At 53.0% G+C, this 15,531-nt stretch overlaps 1 protein-coding gene across 1 annotated transcript in view; it reads right to left on the minus strand.

Annotated features, from left to right (window-relative positions):
• Window positions 1-630: 630 nt before the first annotated feature.
• The window catches only part of SIL1 (SIL1 nucleotide exchange factor), a 111,631-nt gene continuing 96,730 nt past the window's right edge, over window positions 631-15,531 (minus strand). Inside the window, exons 8-10 of the mRNA XM_018923986.3 lie at window positions 4,994-5,090; window positions 2,797-2,961; window positions 631-1,082 (exon numbers count right to left, since the gene is read on the minus strand). Of these exons, the coding sequence (XP_018779531.2) occupies window positions 732-1,082; window positions 2,797-2,961; window positions 4,994-5,090 (613 nt within the window). The 3' untranslated portion in view covers window positions 631-731. The remainder of the gene's footprint in view (window positions 1,083-2,796; window positions 2,962-4,993; window positions 5,091-15,531) is intronic.

Here is a 15,531-nt window from a genome sequence, read left to right on the forward strand (position 1 = left end):
CTCAGGTTTCCAGCAGAAAAGCCCCTTCCCATGGTTATCCCGGCTGTTACCATAAGATTTTTTTTTTTTTAAACCTACAAAGGAAAGCCTTGGCAAGGCTGGCTGGGAAATGCATTTCAGATAAAAGTAGAAAAAAAATAATGCCAGCAAAACAGCCAAAACCCCAAACAGCTGAAACCCCAAAAAGAGAAGGATCAAAAATTAGTTATAATTAGCCCTGCTACTTAACAGTGACAAGTGACACACTGTACAAGGGAGACTCAAATATTTGAGCACAAACCCTGGCGATTGCAGGGTCACAGGTGGGGATGAATTTGGTGGCATTTGTACCCATCCCTGGCAGTGGCAGAGCCCTGCAAGGGCTGGGGGATGGAAGGGACCAGCTGGGCTCTGCCATGTCTGGAGGAAGTGCAGGGATTCAAACATCCCCTTCCTGGGAGTGACACAAGCATGGCTCCCACGGGAACACCCCTTGTTCCCTTTCTGCAAATCCCAAATTCCCCAGCTGAGCCCCCAGCTTGTTCCGTCCATTGTGTACCTCCGTTCTTCCAGCAGTATGCCATGAAAACAAGACATTCCCCACACCCCAATGTATTTTAATAACAAAGTTGTTGGCACACAGTGCTGGGATCTTGTTTAGTCCAGCAGTTTATTCCAAAGTGCACCTGCACCGGTGCCATCCAAACTTGCTGTCACCCTGAATTCCCTGGAACTGGACAGAACCCCCGGTTTCACCTCAGTTCCTGGATGATGGTGTTAATAGAGCCCAGGAGCTCCCTGAAGTAGCCATCCTTGTCCCCTTCCCTCTGCTCCTCGGCTGCCAGCTCCTCGTACTCGCTGCGCAGGAGGCTGAGGGTGGTGCCCAGGGTGGGGTCCCCCCGGTAGTGCTCCCTGCAGAAGGCCACAAGGACCCCCACCAGCTTGAGGACCTTTTCACGGGTGTCGTGCTCAGGCATGGCCAGCAGATTGGGCACCAGGGCACACCAGCCCTGCTCCACCACCGCCGGCACCAGCCTGACCTGCTGGTACTGCTGGATTTTCTCCTCCATCTGCTCTCCGTGCTGGGAGTCCTCAAGCAGCATCTGTGGGAAGTGGTGGAACACAGATTAATGTCCCTGTCAGAGAGGAACTGCTCCCAGGAGGTGACACAGCAGAAGAGGATGCGTGTCCTGTACCACCTGCTGTGGATGGGGACTTGCCGCAGAAGACCAGACCGAGGTTGTGTCCTGGCTTCCTGGCCACAGGGGCTATTTTTCCACCCTGGAAAACTCCCAGGGACTGGGGGTTTCTGTGTCACACAGCCTGGGAGGGGACTCAGGGGCAGGAAGCTCAGCAAGACTTGTAAAGTCTTTAGTCTGATGCTTTTTCCTGCTGACAGGTGCCTGCAGCACCTAATGAACATCATCACTTGGCTCCATGCTGCTCCTTCCAGAGATGGGGATCTCAGTCTCCTCCAGCCACAGCCAGACCTTCCCCTGCCAGCCTGGTCCAGAAAACCCCAGTACTGAAATTCTGCAGGGGGCTGGATCCCTTATAGTGAGAGGACCAACCCAGAGGGGCAAGGGAGCCAGGGGGAGGAAGAGCAATTCCCCCACACCCCCCTGTGAGCCCTTTGGTGGAGAGGCTGTTGATAGCATGAGATTTCCAGGCAGGGACTTGGAAGGACAACACCAAGGAGACCTCTCCTCTCCTGGTCCTCTTGAGAGCTGCCTGCTGAAGTGCAGGCAGGATTTGGGGTGAAAAGGAAGGAAATATGGCAGGAGGAGGCATTCAGAGCCCCAGTGACTCCTGTTTTGCACTGAGAGATGCCAGGGTGCTTTCCGATTCCAAACCAATCCATCTGACAGTCACCCAGCCCATCCCAAACCTGCCACCCCAGCTCAGAGCAGCCCCCCAGCACCCAGGGCACAGCATTCCCAATCCGAAGAGGAGCTAACATAAACGCTGTTTTAACATAAACCGGAGAATCTGCCGGGCTGTGCTTGCCCCAGACCCACGGAGGTTGGAACAGATGAGGTTGCTGGAGGGGAGAGCTGGGAAACAGGCAGCAGGATCAAATGGGAATGGTTTGAGTCAAAATGGTCTTGTCTGCTCCTTTCCCATGGAGCTGACAGGATCACGTTAGAGTCAACACCTGATAAGACTTCAGACCTACTAAAATAATTTGCACCTTTACAAAGTCTCCTGGAAAATAACTGATTTAACAGAGAGGTGCTGCTCTGCTATGCCTGCAACCCAGGTATTAGAGCAGCCATAATCCGCAGGGCAAATTGGCCATAAACTGAGCCAGAGTGGATTTAATTCCCATTCTCTGGAGTCAGGGAAACACACAGACTGAACAACAAGCCATGGCAAGGAAAGACAGGCTTTAAACTGACACAGCAGTAATCCAGGGTATTTGAAAATAAAACACAGAACGTGGCGGGCTGGGCTCCAGCAGGGGACGTGCAGCAGGAAAAGGGCTCTCTGACAGGCAGGGACACAGCAGAGCTGGCCTGTCCCCTGGCATTGGCTGGACACCACAGCCCAGGGCCAGCATTCCCTACTTGTATCCACTGTGTCCTGCTGTTTAAACACCCTCGGGAGGAAATGGTGGCAGTGACTTGAAGGGAAACAAAGGTTTCAGCTCATCTAGGTTTCCCCAGGCACTGGTGTAGTGTTGGCCAAGGGGCTGAAGGGGACTCATCCCCACTGATGCTGGCTCCTCCTCATCCTCGTCCTGTGAGGATTTTCAGGCCTGGCTGGTTTGGGGAAGAAGGTGGGGAGTGCCTGGCCAGGTGCCACTCCAGCTCTCACCTTCTCCATGATGAGGTCATAGAGCAGTGTCACCACACGGACATGGAGGGGCTCCATCCCCTTCTGCCGGAAGAGGCTCCTGAGCACCTGGAGGCCGCCCAGCTTGAGGAACTGCTGCTGGGCATAGGGGAAGTGCCTCAGCATGGAGGACAAAGCAAAGAGAGCCTGGTGGAGAAAGAGAGGGCAATCAGCAAGGTGGCCGTGGCCACCCCATGTGGCACGGCCCCTCTTGATGGCACCCCATGGGGACAGCAGAAACACGCCCCAGCCCATCTGTGTGGAGCTCCAAAGAAAATGCATCCCAACCTCTCCCTGCTGAGGGACATCTCCAGCAGTCCTGTTTGCAATCTCAATCCTCCCCAGCACTGTGAGGCTGCCAAATTGTGGGTACTTATCCAAGTACCCACGACTGGGCTGTCACTGAGGAGCCTGTGGCCAGCCCCTGACAGTCCCAACCCCATCACTTCTCCATGTTCATCCCCACAATGGGGTGAGGAGTGTCCAGGACCACCCAGCAGAGCCTGATCCCTACGAGGTGATTTGGATGCCAGGGGTGATGTCCCCACGCCCCCACAGTCGGAGGACAAGGCCATGGCGTTCCGCAGCCCCGGCCCAGGCCCTGTTAGGGTGCAGCCCCACATGCCACCAGCCAGAGCCCAGCACCCCGCGGTGCCGCAGGGCCTTGGCTCGAAGCCGAGGAGGCAATTAGGGGCCAGCCTAGCGCTGCCTGTCACACTGGCTGGCTGTGACAGCGCGGTGGCACAGGGACGGCCGGGCCGCCTGGGGCAGGGGACGCGCGGCTTGTCGGGGCTTGCCCGGCTCCCCACACGGGGGCCGGGCCGCGCCCATTCCGCACGGACAGATCCGAGCTGACAGCCGCGTCTTCCCCGCTCCCCTTTGTTTCTATTTTCCATTTTCCGCGTTGCTGCTGGTGGATTTGAGATGCTGTTGTCTCTCTTTTGAATCGTAGGCCAGAGGACGGCGGAGGGAAGGAATGCACTTTTGGCCTCGCTGCCGTGCAGGGTTGTGAGCACCGGGGCGGAAAAACCATCGGAGCCGGAGCCCGGGGCTGCTGCCCTGTGCAGGAACGGGCTGGGCCACCAGCCTGGCCTTGGGATCCAGTCTGGAGACACAGGACACTGCACACAGCACGGGAACTGGAAATTAAAACCTCTGTCCTCCTGGAAAAGAGGGTTCAACCCTTGGAGGGTCCTGTACAGCTGTGTGTGAACCTGGACAATACTGAGCCCACCCCTCTCATTTCTGCAGGGGCTGCCAGCACGATGAGCTCAGGTTCACTGGAAAGAACTACTCTGCTTTACAGCAGTGCTCTAAGAGCCCCTGCATGCCCAGCCATCCCTCCCCACCCCAAAAGGAGCTCTGGGTTGAGCCACAGGCACTCCTGGGAGGAGTTTCTGAGCGTGGAGCATCCGGTGGGATCTCCTCACATCCATGGCCAAATGCAACGGGGTTCCACAGCTTTCTCCTGTGCCTTTCACTTGCTGGAGAACTCTTACCGGGGTTAAAGGGGAACATATTTTAGGGAGCTCATTACAGGTGAATGGAAGAGACAGTGGTCTCCCCATGCTGCTGGACCCCTCACGCAGGAGGTCCCTGCGGAAAACTGGGCTGGGGTTTGGGAGCAGCCAGGTGGTGTTACAGAGGTGGCATCACACACTAAAGTGAGGGTAATGGGATCTCATGCTCCAGGGAATACAGCAGGGAGGGAGGGAGTGGGTGAGGAAGCCCCCAGCCCGATGGACAGTGCTGCACATTTGGCTTGGGGCTCTTGGTGCTGCTCCTTGCTCCAAAGCCTCTGCCAAAGGCAGGACACAGGGCTGGCTGCAGCAATTAGCTCCTCCAAACGTCAGCTCCTGTGTTTCTCAGCCTGTGATGGCTGTGCTGCCGTGGGGACCCTCGCCTGTGCCCCCCAGGAGCTGTGGCACTGTGCTGTCCCCATGGGCTGGCAGAGCCACTGTAAGTGCCACTGCTGGCACTAGGGGGACACACACAGAGCCAGGGAGTGCAGGCTCCAGTGGTGCTGGGGTGGTTTGGTACCCAGGGCCCCCCTTCTGCACCCCTGGGAGTGAAGCCCACCCAGCTTGGGGTCCCACACTGTCCAGATGTCCCTTATGTCCTGAGGGTGTTTACACGGAGCTCAGCACAAAGCCAGCTTTTCCCACTCCCCACTCCTCACCTTCTTCCTGACAGCCAGGGGCTGTTCTGTGGCCAGGATAACCAGGAGCTTCTGCAAGGCACCCCCCTCGATGGCTTCGATCTGCACTTTGGGGTTGCTGCAGGGATGAAAGCAAAAGGCAGGTCACCAACAGAGTGGGGCACGGCAAGGTGGGAGACATCCTGGTATGGTTTGTACCAGCACTGGGGTGGCAGCCCCTGCAGAAATGAGAGGGGTGGGCTCAGTAGGACCAGGACAGTGACTGACCCCTGTGCTGGCACTGCTGCGGCCCCTCGAGGGCCGTGCCCAGTTCTGGCCCCTCACTGCAGCAAGGACATGGAGGGGCTGGAGCGTGTCCAGGGAGGGGAATGGAGCTGGGGAAGGGGCTAGAGCCCCAGGAGAGGCTGAGGGAGCTGGGAAGGGGCTCAGCCTGGAGAAAAGGAGGCTTAGGCGGGATCTTGTGGCTCTGCACAGCTCCTGACAGGAGGGGACAGCCGGGGGATCGGGCTGTGCTCCAGGGAACAGGGACAGGAGGAGAGGGAACGGCCTCAGGCTGGGCCAGGGCAGGCTCAGGGTGGACACCAGCAGGAATTTCCCTATGGAAAGGGTGCTCAGGGATTGGGAGGGGCTGCCCAGGGGGGTTTGGAGTGCCCATCCCTGCAGGTGTCTCAGGAAGGGCTGGAAGTGACACTGAGTGCTGTGGGCTGGGGACAAGGAGGGGATCAGGCACAGTTTGGACTTGATGCTCTGGGCGGGATTTTCCAACTTCAATGGCTCTATTTAATTCTATTTCCATCTCACAGTGGGCATGAACAAGGGTCAATCCAGCCTGATCCCAAAACAAAATCCCCCAGCTCCCACCAATGCTGGCTTATGGTTATGGAGAAACCATAACCATAAGCCAGCATTGGTGTAACCATTTGGCTACAAATGGTTACACCAATTGTATTGGTGTAACCATTTGGCTACAAATCATGCAGCCACCTCAAACACACCTGAAATGAAGGCAACAGGGGTGGGGAGGGCACACTGGGTCAGCAGGGGTGGGGAGGGCACACTGGGTCACCTGGGCCTTCCCACCACACCCCCCATGCCACCTGGCTTCCCCTGGCAAGGATCCCTCCCCTGTGGCTCCCTGGTTCCATGAATCCTCTCGTTCCACATGACATCCACTCCTGAAGAGCCTTCATATTCCAGTTTCTGCTTCCCCCTCTCCTTGCTTGCTGCCAGTGTGCTGATCACCCACACACCTCTCACAGCAAGAGCTCCTCTCCAAGGATGACTGTAGATAAATCCACCCTCCTGCCTGCCAGAACAGGCTGAAACCTCAGGTCAGGATGTCAGCAACTGCCCAGGGACAGACAGACACACAGACACACACACAGACCATTCCTCCCATACACTGAGACACTGCAAGCCCACTTCTAATGCATCTTGGAAGGTGGTGGAGCCATCAGACATTGCAGGCTCCCTCCTTGGCAGGGCTTTCAGTCAGGGCACAGTGTGCCAGCTGTCTGATCCCTGATCCCGGCGCTCTCACACTCCAGGAGCAGCTCCACTCTCCAGCCTTTGCTGGGATCTGAAGCAGCAACTGCACCATGCCAGACAGAGGTCACCGGCCCTGCTACAGCACCAGCTGCTGCCAGCGAGCTGCTGCAGCAGCCATGGCCCAGCCCCTCCAGGAAAAAAGAGACACAGAGACAGGCAGGGTCATAAAGAAACAAAACCAGAGACAAATGGAGCTGGGGAAGGAGCAGCTTGGAGTTAAAACTGCTCACAGCAAATCTGGTGAGGGACTTCCCAGCTGGCAATACCAGGCTGACCTCAGGGCAGGAAAAGGGCATTTGTTGAAATGCCCTTGATTTCTCCTTCCTCACCCACTTGCTGCAGCAGACATCCAGGCACAGCCATGGCACAGGCACCCTGCCAAGGTGGGGGCATCTGTCACCTGCCCAGACAGGGCAGGAGGGAGAAAGAACCAACCCAGGAGCTTCAGGATCCTCCTGCACATGAGATTTTTGCAGCACAATTCTCAGACCCCCATGTACCAGCCCTGCAGCATCCCTGGAAGCAAACCAGCTTCTGCAGTGCCTGTGTCAGGTGGGACCTGATACATCCAGCATGACGAGCCCATCCCCAGCCTCCCCATGCCTCCCCATGATGGAGGTGCAGAAGAGTCTCATCCTGCAAAAGCAAGATGCAATTTTCCACCCCAGTATGTTGTGCAATGATCCATCAATGGCATCTCTCAATGGGCTGGGGACTGATTTGGAGAGTCAACAGAGGAAAAGAGCACAAGCCCTAAAAGTTCACCTGTCCCCAGGCCATTCCTGGGCCCAAGGCCCAGCTCACAACTGGGGCTCTCATTCATCTTCAGCCAAACCTGCAGCCACAGCTATGGCCCCAACAGCATGTGGTTCAAAAACCTGATCCTATTTCATGTGCAAGTCCCTCTGGGCAATGGAGACCAGAGCAAGTGCAGAAGCAGCTTGCAGGAAGGCACTTTGCTGAGTAGAAGTGCACTGAAAGGACAATGCCCTGGGCTGGAAACCTCCTGATGCCATTCAAGGAGAACGGCACATTTGGGATATCCAAGCTCTTTTGTCACATCTCTCTAAAATAAATAATAAAAACTCTTACAGCAAGAGACACAACTGAGAAATTGGTATGCCTTTAATACTTGGCTGGTCACCTGGAGGATTTGATCTAATTAAAATCTCTGAACCATGGAGCTTTTGCCAAGGAGCAGCTCCAGAGGTGAGGGAGCCTTCCTGGCTGGTGGGTGTGCCGCTCGCTTCTCAATGCTCCTGTTGCTCTGTTGCTGCTATCAATGGTCCTGGCTTCAAGCTAACAAAAAAGCTCGTTTGAAGGTTTGGAAAACTCAGCAGAGATCTGTACAAATTACACTGTCAAGCCCAGGGAAAAGCAGCCTGAACAAAATAAACACAATGAGACAGATTGTGGAGCGCTCGCATGGGAAATCCAGCCATGCTAATCTGTTAATGGAGACAGTGTGGTGGCATCTGCAACAAAATTCACTGAAACAGGAGTCTGAGGCTGGGACAGCTATGGTGACATCCCATAATGCTGCAGTGATGGCACAGGTTTGGGTGTTCTGCGCTGATGAGATTAACCAGCCCCTGGGAGATTAACCTCTCGAGGGAGGAACAGCCACAGGCTGCAGGGACTCAACACAATCCCCTCGCAGCTTCCCAGAAGAGACCCCTATGTGCTGAACAGCCCTAGTTTGCCCTGGGGGGGCCCAGGCTGGCTGTGGAGTCACAGCACATCCCTGCTAGATGTGGCCCTTGCTGCACATCTGAGCTCCTTGTGCCTCCTAGCCATGCTGCCCACATTCTGTACATTTTCACTGGCAACTCCTGGCATGGAAGCAGTTTCCACTTTGCAGACGAAGGGTTTTTTCAAGAGTACCCTGTGCTAAGAGACACCCTTGTTCCACTCCTCCTAGGACGACCCCAAGTGCACAAATTTAGGAGAAACTTCTCAAAGTTTTTGCAGACTGCACATGCGATGGGTGTGGGAAGACTAAAAAGCAGCAACACAGCCCTGAGGCGACAGCAGCTCTGGAGTTAGGTGGGAACTTACAATAAGGCAGCAAAATTAGATTTAAATTAAAAATAAAAAAGCAAGCCAAGTGGTGCAGAGGGACCTGGGGACTTGGAGGCACAGAGCAGGGCAGGCAAGCAAATGCCCTCATCTCTACTGCTCTGACAAGGACACACACAGAATATTTATTTCAGGGCCTGCTTGTTGCAGAAACTGCATGAGACCTTGGGAAAGAATGGGTGACCTCGTCTCCTGGGCATCCTGCTGAAGCCAGGTGGGGAAGGACCAAGCAGGGGTGTGGAAGGGAGTGGGATGGAGGGGCTGCCCCTGCCTAGGTGCTGGCACAGCAGTGCTCCTGCCCTGGCATCTCCCCAGGCACAGGAAGCTGAGGTTGCAGAGCTGAGCTCTGATGAAAGCCCGGGTGCTGGTGCAAAGGCATGATAATCACCAGGCTAGACGGGGCTTAATGGGTCTCTTCTCTGCTCAGAACCAGCATTCTGCGGTGCCACCTGGGAAATCAAAGCCAGGGATCAAAGTCTGTAAGTCTGTGAAACAGCGTAAAAAATTTAGTATAGTCTATTTAGCTTGTGCTGTAACCTGAGGATCAGAAACAGGCAGTGAGGCAGCATTGCTTACCTTGCCCTCCCCCTCTTTCCTTTCTCCTCCCTGGTTTTCAGTCCAAAATCTGTTAATGGAGAAAACAAGAGCAAACCAACAGGACTGAAATGTGCCATGTCTGGCTCCTGGGGCTTTCAAACCCTCACACCTGGGTCACACTTTGACAGGCAATGGAAAAGGTCATTTCCGTGAGCCCTGGAAACAAAGCAACACAATCAGGGTCACACTTGAAAAGGCCAATGACTTCTTCATCCTTCTCGTTGTTTGGAGGGTTTCTGACAGCTCTTGTAAGCACAGTCATGTTAAAATTATTTGACAAATAATAGGTAGAGAGATAAAACAGATCGTTACAGTGTCAGTAATTCCAGCCCGAACTAGAGCTGTAGATCTGAGACTGAACAAGAGCAGAAAAGAGAGGCAGGGTGATCAGCAGCTCGTTAATACTTGCATGACTGAATTTCAGATTGCAGGTTTAAGACTAAAAAAAATAAAAGCATTCAAACAGTTCAAGTGAGAAGTGACTCATAAGGAGAACACGGCTTCCTTATGCATTCCAAGCTCTGGCTATGAACTATTCCTGTGGGAAATGACCATGGAGCAGCTGCAGTGAGCCAGACGGCTCTGAATCCATGACTTCCCAGGTATCCACATATCCTTCCAAACTTCCTAGCTTCCTTCCTAAAAGGAGGATAACTGTGACAACTCCATATCAACAGCCCTGCAGCCTCCTCACCCTCCAAAATGACCCCCTGGCTCTGACAGTAAATGACACTTAAGCACAGGTTGCGTGAATCCCTTACAAAACACACACTTTACTGAAGATTTCCACAGTCCCAAGCTATGGAAAAGTACATTTTCATGCACAATATGAGATACAGGATAATAATAAAATAACCCAATGTCACCAAGCCTGCCTGTGACTATTGGAGGGAAAAGGGAGGAGGAATGAGGCACAGTCCCCCCCAAAGCCTTGCCCAAGGGCCGCATGCCACAGAACTGGCCTGAAAATCCTCTTCTCCAAGCACCAGCTCAGACCTGAGTTTATCACAGACAAAGGCCTTCAGAGATACGACTTAAGGAGATTAAAAACCACCCAGAAAAATGGAGCCCTAAGTCGTTACACCGATCAAAATACAGAGGAGAAGAAAGCAGGGGTGAGGGGGAAAAACCTGACAAAAGGAAAACTAGGTTTCAATAGGCAACACAATGCAACAATTTCATATGAAAGATGTGAAGCATGAAAGAGATGTTAGATGTTCAAAAGCCCAGAATATAGGAGAGATATAAAAAAATCCCCAAGAAGATGAAAATCTCCACTTCAATGCAATGCTGCCTTCTCACTTTCTACCAAGCCAGGCGCTCGCAGTGGTGGCGGGGGAGCAGCGGCGTCCCTGGGAGAGCACCATGGCTGCCTGTGACATCCTGGATTACAGGGACACAGCACAGCCTTTAATGAGCAATTAGGTTATGGAGTATTTGTTGCTAAGAAGAGAACAGAACTGCAGAGGAGAAATTTGAGCTGAGTACGTAGCTCTGTGATTCTGATGGGCTCATGTGATACTCAAAGCTGGGAGCATGAATCATCCCAGAGATGCAGGAACAGCATGCAAGGCACCTGAGGAAAGCTGGGGGAACCTTGGCTTGGCTTCCAACCACGTATCTGTGTCCCAGGCAAGAGAGAGGCGAGCTTCTTGTGAGCCCTCCAGCATCTCCTCTGAAAGCAGGAGGGCTGTTACATCCCATTAGAGAGCCCCAGGCTCCCTGGGAGCACAGTGACATCGGGTTTAAGTGGGAACACGCTGCTCCCAGCCATACCATGGATGTGGGAATTACCTCGTGCGAGCTCCTGGCCCTTTGCAGTCACAACACTGAGCTGGAAGTGCAAAGCTTGGTGTGGTCAGGAGCCACTGGGAGCCCTGGACTCAGTGGGAGTCCTGCAGGGAGGAGACCCAGCTCACTTGAGCCCAGGCAGGGCAAGTTAAGTGTTTAGAACAGGAAAAAGTCCGAGGAGCTGTGATGCCCTAATGCAGCGTAACAGATGGATAACTAGATTTATACAAAGACCTGTAAAAGAAAGTAATTAAATAAAAATACAGAATAACAAGTCTGCTGCAGCCAGACACCTGGCAGGGCTGCAGAAAGCCTCTGCAGCTGGGACCCAGCATTCCAGGTGTGGGATGCAGGAGCTGGGGCACTTGTGTGAGTCAGCAGAATCAAGGAGTTGCCCAAAGCACAAAGAAAGCAATGGGAACACAGGGACTGAATTGAGACCCCTTCTCTTCTTCACCTCTCTAGGGAGGAGAGTAGAGTGAACACCAACTCTGGCAGTAAAATCTCAGGTGCCAGAACAAAACCAATCACACCAGATTGTTCTACTGAGCATACACAAACAACAAACTGACTGGCTCTATTTATAGCCGTAGGGAAAAATGGTCACACAAAAACAGATAGGAGATCACACACAGCCCCAAAGTGAGCCCAGGCAGGAATCTCACTGCCCCAGCAGGAATGAGGCCTCCAAGATCACTCCCAGTGCCCTTCTTTTCTCCTGACCCTTGGCTTTGCCAGCTCTGAACTGTATTTCAATGCCAGCATGAGCCCCTGGCTCCAAGGACACCAGTGCTGTCAATGACTCTCACTGGGCTGCTCCAGGAGGGATTTACACCTGGAGCTCCCACAGACACCAGTGCAAGTGGGGGTTGCAGCTTCAAGAGCCTGAGCTGACAGCTCAGCCTCTATGGGTTTAATCAACAACCCACAGACTATTTTATGATAAAATGCAAAGGTTTGGGGATTTTTAGGACGATTGCCACCCCCATATCAGCACCATCAAGGTCAACCTGACTTCTCTGTTCTGATGGTGAAGGATGGGCTGTGCAGGCCACTCTGAGTGTTTGTCACCCCTCTGTGACACAAGGGCTGGACTAGGGTACTCATGTCCCACCTGCAGTGGTCACAGAAGCGGCATGAGCTCTCCTCCAGCTCAGCATGGTGAATGATTGACTCTTTAGGTAGGTACAGGCAGGTGCTCCACAGTGCATGGAGAAAGGCACCCCAGGAAATCCCCCCCAGTGTTCAATCACCCAAACTGATGCTTTGTTTCTGAGGGTAAATCAGCCTTATGGCTCTATGTGCCACACTTACAAAACACTCCCCATGGATTCCTGAAAGCCTGGTATTTACTGTAGGTCAGACAGGGATTGGTGCCGGGGGACGGGCTATGTTTCATCAGAGGCTACATTAATAAAAATGAGGAGATGGTCTCCAAGTGCGAGCAGAACTCATTTATTTCTGTGCCATTTTAGCCAGAGCCCTCAAAAATTGTGTTGATTTCTTTTTAAAAAAATCCCAACACAGCAAGAAACAAGAACAATAGTGCAGGATTAATACCACGGCCTCGAGCTCATCCCATGTTGTTCATCACAGAGCCTTCAAAGCACCCCCTGATTTATAGACAGGGAGACTGAAATGCTCCCAGGAGCGTTGGCAGCTGCGTCAGGGTGCGAGTGTGAGCGCTGGCTCCTGCCTCCCTGCTCCTCCTCTTCCTCACATTCCCGTTCTCTGCACGCCTCCACCCTCCTGGCTTCAGATCGGAAGTGGCCCAGGATGGTGGCAGAACACCCAAGGTCCTTCCCAGCCCTTTGCTGCTGCTGCAGGACCCCCAACGAGCCCCTCAGACCCCGAAGTGGGGCAGCTTTGCACAGAATTCTCCCCCTGAGCATGCTGAATCACTCTGGGCATCATTCCAGGCACACCAAGTCACTCGGATATTTCAACAAAACCTATTCACACGCCTTAGGTGAGATGAAAACACTGCAAAAAGCTGTCTGAAAGCACCACAAGAGCCTCGCTCAGAACGCTCCCGCTCTCCGGTGCCGATGTGACACATCCCACTAATCATCCTGAGAGATGCTAAAGGGGGCCCGAGGCTGAGCCCTTCCATTGTTACTCGCTTTATTTGTTTGCTTGCTCATTTGAGCTGATTTTTCTTTAAGACAAGTGCTAATAATATCAAAAACCCGAGGAAGCCTTTGCCTGGCGCGTTCCTGCTGGGAATGCCAGCGGAGCGCAGGCACTCAGCAGCTCTTCCTGAGACACAAAGTGAAGTGTGAGAACAGGCATTTCACTCCTCTCCCTTGCAGCAGCAGCTCGGCGCAGCTCTGTCCTATTTTAACCCTGCCATCTGCTCGCAGCTCCTCCCGTCCCCGGGCAGGCAGAGCTCTGCTCCGAGCGGAGCCTCCCTCCGCTCCCGTCCGCCCGGCTGCCGGCCGTGCCCCGCGGCAGCCGGGTACCACGGCGGGAGGAAGGGATGCTCCTTAAACACCCATCCACTCATCGCTCCCGAGCCTCATCCCGACCCGTCTCACTCCTTGGCAGGCCAGGGAAGGTGCTGGATCCACCCCACTGCCGTGTCACTCTGGCTCTTCCCAGTCCCAGCGGGTTTAATGGTGCTATTAGAATCGTTTTAGTCGATAAAAGTAGATTTGTTTCACTGAGTCATGACTCAAAACCAAGACTTTGCTCCATTTACAAAAGCAAATCACCATCTTGCAAATGCCAAGCACAAATTTCAGCTCCAAAAGTGAAGCCTGGGGAATGTTTCCAGCCAGAGGGAGAATGGAAAACTGCATCTGCAAAAGCTAGGAAACACTTTTCTCATTTATCTTGTTTTGATAAACAGAGAGGATATCCTGTGGAATACCAGCTCCTGAAGAAACCTGATGAACTCATTCTACATAAAGCAACTTAATCATAGATTAATAAAGGGGAGAGCAACAGCAGGAGATGCCACGGGACCAGGGACTGCAACACAACCCACGGAAAATTCCAGCCAGTTCCTAGGTGGGAAGCCCTCGAGGAAAACTTGGGAGCCACAGAAAGCACCAGCAATTCTTTCTGCTTTCTGATTCATCCCTACTCACCCACCCACATGCCACGGCAGAGGAGGCTGTAACTGCTACATTTAGGATGACATTTAAAAATCAAGGTTGTGCTGCTGATGGTCATTAAAAATCCCACAGCATTTTTCAGAAACAAGTGGGTACTCACATCAGTGTCCCTGCCAAGTATCGGCACAGCAGTCATTTTTTCTAGCAACTTCTGTTAAAAGATAAAAGAAAATTGTGCCCACCTATAATTACTGTTATTACTGTTGCTGTTGGGTTTCTAAACATTCACTATATACCTTTACAGTTCCTAAATACAAATTAAAAAGAAAACATTTCCCCAAACATTTCCAAGTATCAGATTCATCTCTGTTAACATCAGACAGCTACAATTAAGACATCCAGCCCATAAAAGCTGCCTGGGCTCCCTCAGTAATATGTCCTGACCTGTGGGCTGCACGTCCCTGGAGACCCTGTCTGTTTTTCCATGGGACTTGCCCTGGCTAACCCAGAGAGGCAAATCCACTGCCCAGAGCTTTAGGGTCACTCTAAAGAAGGCTGTATCTGTTCTGAAAAGTGTCTGAGGAATTCAAGGTCAGCAGCAGCAAGCAGAAAAGATGATTTGCCTAATGGGAGATGGGGCTGCCTTTGACTCCTGCCTTAGCTGGAATGATTTGCCAGTTGGAGGATTCCCTGTCCCAGGCTGGATAGCCAGCTCAGGTGGACACTCGTGTAGGAGCACTGAAGCCGAGTGACACAGATCCCATCTTCAGAGAGAGGGCGAAAGAAACACTTATGAATGCCTGAATCAAGCTCTCAAAGAGCCAAGATGATCGAGGTAGTTAATAAAATAGAGGAATAACAAAGGATTCATATGCAGGTGTAAGAAACAAGGCCATGGCAGGTACCAGAGCTGAACTGGGTGCTCAGGGAGAGTGGGAGCAGGGAGAGGAGCACTTCCAGAAGGGAAGATTCTGCATAAAAGATGCAGTGGAATAAGATAATTATGCAGGAAGAAGAGAATGTCAGCAGTGTGCCCTACATCACTGATGGATGGAGAGAGCAGATACCTTGACAAAGAAAGCCAACGTGCTAATTAAGATTTAATGACACTGAAGGCAAAGACAAAAAGCCCTCCTTTGCCACAGTGGAGAGGGAGTGGACAGAAAGCCTCAGCCTGGCAAGGGAAGGGTTAAGAAAAGCCCCAGAAATCGTGAGATGAACAGCACCTCTGCAAGGGGGAGTATCCAGGCAGGTTCTGCCAGGCAGGAGAGAAGGGCTCCATCCCTAGAGCAGAAGGAAGCTCCAAGAGCTGAGCGTGGTTGTGGAAGCTGAGCTGCCTGCATCCAGAACAGCTTGAAGGTGAAGGAGGAAGCGGGTTCAATTCATTCCACACTCTGGAACTGTGGAAAGACATACGCCAGGCAAATGTGAGTTGTGATGATCACTTCCCACTGCTAGACTCTGCTAGGAGGGGACAGGGAGGTG

The sequence above is a fragment of the Serinus canaria genome, chromosome 13 (genome assembly GCF_022539315.1).
Source record: "Serinus canaria isolate serCan28SL12 chromosome 13, serCan2020, whole genome shotgun sequence".
Classification (NCBI taxonomy): Eukaryota; Metazoa; Chordata; class Aves; order Passeriformes; family Fringillidae; genus Serinus; species Serinus canaria.